Source organism: Seriola lalandi, unplaced genomic scaffold, assembly GCF_002814215.2.
Source record: "Seriola lalandi dorsalis isolate HSWRI2012SDOR001 ecotype SW California unplaced genomic scaffold, Sedor1 jcf7180001973436, whole genome shotgun sequence".
Lineage (NCBI taxonomy): Eukaryota > Metazoa > Chordata > Actinopteri > Carangiformes > Carangidae > Seriola > Seriola lalandi.
The window spans coordinates 1-3,104 of record NW_019444102.1 but is presented as its reverse complement, the minus strand read 5'-3'; the positions used below and the strand labels follow the sequence as shown (position 1 = coordinate 3,104).

Below are 3,104 nucleotides of genomic sequence, written 5' to 3'. Positions count from 1 at the left end.
GCGAAAGGAGGTGGACTACAGCGACTCACTGACTGAGAAGCAGTGGCTCAAGGTTGTTAGCCCATATGGGCAATGGGCAGAGGGAATTTAGGATACAAGCAAAAACTTCCTTGCTTTGCGTAGTAAAATGTTTGTTATTTGTTATTTTTACCTCGAGCAGGCGATAGAGGAGGGAACACTGGAGGAGATGGAGGAAGAGGTACGTCACAAAAAGACGACCCGCAAGAGGAAGAGGGACCGGGACCTGGATCTACCTGGTCCTTCCTCTTCCTCCGGGGGACGAGGACGAGGGGACAAAGATGACGATGGGAAGAGGCAGAGGAAGAGGGGACGACCACCTGTGGAGAAACTTTCCCCAAATCCTCCTGCCCTCACAAAGAAGATGAAGAAGATTGTGGACGCTGTCATCAAATACAAAGACAGGTAGCAGAAAGCTTTGGCTGCAGTCTGAGACACATATGAAGTGCTCTTTGAGCAAAACACATTATATATGCACATTTTATATATTGCCTGATATTAAATTAAAGGTGTAGCAATATTTTACTGACCCATACCACGGCAACCATTCAACACTGGACTGTACCATGTGTCAGGCAATAACAACAATAATAATAATAACAACTTTATTTATATAGCACTTTTATGTGTTTTGAAAGAAAAGTAAAACCAGATAAAAGAAAAAAAGTGAACATCATAAAAAGTGAAAAACAACTCAAATCAACATTATGTAAAAAGATCTGACAGCAATAAAATATGTAAAAACAATAATAAGGGATAAAACAATATAAATAAAACACAAATCATGGCAAATCATGGAAAATTTTCTAGCCAACCTGAGGTCAAAAGAGAAGGAAGTTTAAGGGACATTAATAGAAAGTGAGATAAGTCACAGATTACCTAATGCATCATGCAGTTTTCACAGTTGCTTACACAATTATTTCTTACAACAATACATAATTTTCCCAAAAAACAACCACCTGTTCTATAATCACCAAAACCTCAGAGTTTCAAAACCATATTATCTTGTATGTGAATTAAACATTTTCATTACTGCTATTAAATACCACCTTAAACCTACAGTGCTGATGGAAACAAATAGCACTACATGAGTATACAAGTTGTTAATCAGTCACTAAACATCCATTTTCACAAGAGCATAAGCACAGCACAGTTTCCACTGTAAAATAAAATAATAATACTACTATGCTATCCAATTTCACAGTTACATTTTCTGATTTTAGTGTAAATGGAGTTAAATGGAATTATCATGTCTTTTGTTGTTAATATACTTGTCTGACAATTGCTGCAGATACAAAAGGCATCTCTAAAAGTATAATAAACAAATAAACTAACTAATGCATTTGTGGGGTTTTGCAAAAAATAAATCTCCAAGTTTGGTGTACAGTGATGAACAGTACAGACGGGGCCTGAAGCTAAAAGTTAATGTTTAGGAGGTTCTATTCATAGACCTGATTTTAAGAAACTGTTCCAAAATGACAGTCAGAGCCACAAGTTATCTCTGAGCCATGTTTAAATGGAATAAATTAGCATGGATAAATTTGTTTAGATGGATCATGATTGAGCACATTCAAATGTCTGTGAATGATGTGTTTTTGCTCATCCTGATGACATCCATCTCCTGCAGCGCCAGTGGGCGTCAGCTGAGCGAAGTGTTCATCCAGCTGCCGTCTCGAAAAGAGCTGCCAGAGTACTACGAGCTGATCCGCAAGCCTGTGGACTTCAGGAAGATCAAGGTAAGACCAGAAAAGATCATTCCAGCTGGGAACACTGGTGCAGCAAAGTAAAGCACAAATAAGATAAATATATATTTTGTTTGATTATATACCAAGTGACTATCACTCCTTTCCAACTCTAGGAGAGGATTCGAAGTCATCGCTACCGCAGTCTGGGCGACCTGGAGAGAGACGTCATGCTGCTCTTCCAAAACGCTCAGACCTTCAACCTGGAGGGATCACTGGTGAGATGGACCTGCTGCATGAACACAGAAAAACACCTGCTGACTTGGTCTCTATTGTCTTCCTGTTAGAGCTGTATATAAACCTCTTACTGGGTGTGTGTTCGGTTTCCACCGGTGACCGAAATAAAAGTTCAGGTCTGTCTGTCTTGTTTTTATATTTCACACATTACTGGTTATATATTTAGGAAACTGGGAAGGTTGGTGGATTATAATAAAATGTCAAAAGTCTGATTGATGGAATTTAGTGGGATTTAAAATTTTTTGATTGTATTGTTGTTTATTTACACCAATTGCCCTGAAAATAAAAGTAAATAAATAAAAATAAAGGTCAGAATTTCAAGTTTTTAATAGCCATAACTGATTTTAAACCTGGAGAAATTAAGCATCTTGCTGCTGATTTGCCAGGCAGGTTCCTGTAAACATGATGTTTCAGTCTCCCCCTTTCTCTAAGATGTTAGTGATCATACAGGACGTGCGGACACTGAGGACTGTTTGTTTCTGTCTCTGTAACCTGTATGTAGATGGTGAGGATAATAAGCAGCTGTTTTCTACCATGTTTCTCTTATGGGAGCAGATATACGAAGACTCCATCGTGCTCCAGTCGGTGTTCACCAGTTTGAGGCAGAAGATTGAGAAGGAGGAGGAGAGTGAGGGAGAGGATAGTGAAGAAGAGGAGGAGGAGCAGGAGGAAGGATCAGAGTCAGAATGTAAGAGCGTTTAGTTTGTTATCTTTGCTTTGTCAGTGACTTTTATTCATACTGTACCATGTTGTGTGTGTGTGTTTTGTGTTTGTCTCCAGCTCGCTCAGTGAAAGTGAAGATCCGTCTGGGCAGGAAGGATAAAGGTGGAGATCGAGGGAAGGGACGCAGCAGACGAACAGGACGCACCAGAGCCAAACCTGTTGTCAGTGATGACGACTCTGAGGATGAGCAAGAAGAGGTAGATCATGCCGTCTGTGTGTGTCTGTGTGTGTCTGGGTCTAAACTTGTGAAAATCACTTGTGATTACAGTGGAAATTGGGATGGAACTGATAAGTCAAATAAAAGGAGAAGTCATGCTGAAGCACACACACTTTGTGTTGTTGTTGTTGCTGCAGTGTTTCTTGAAGGAATTAGGACTGTTTATT

The 3,104-nt window shown here is 39.7% G+C and overlaps 1 protein-coding gene across 1 annotated transcript; it reads left to right on the top strand.

Annotated features, from left to right (window-relative positions):
• Positions 1 to 6: 6 nt before the first annotated feature.
• Positions 7 to 3,075, top strand: LOC111652036 (uncharacterized; the record flags this gene model as incomplete). Its single annotated transcript, XM_023402144.2, has 6 exons — positions 7 to 52; positions 161 to 423; positions 1,646 to 1,754; positions 1,877 to 1,978; positions 2,553 to 2,685; positions 2,778 to 3,075. Coding segments are annotated over exons 2-6 (878 nt in total), but the record flags the coding sequence as incomplete, so codon positions are not given.
• Between the last annotated feature and the right edge of the window lie 29 nt (positions 3,076 to 3,104).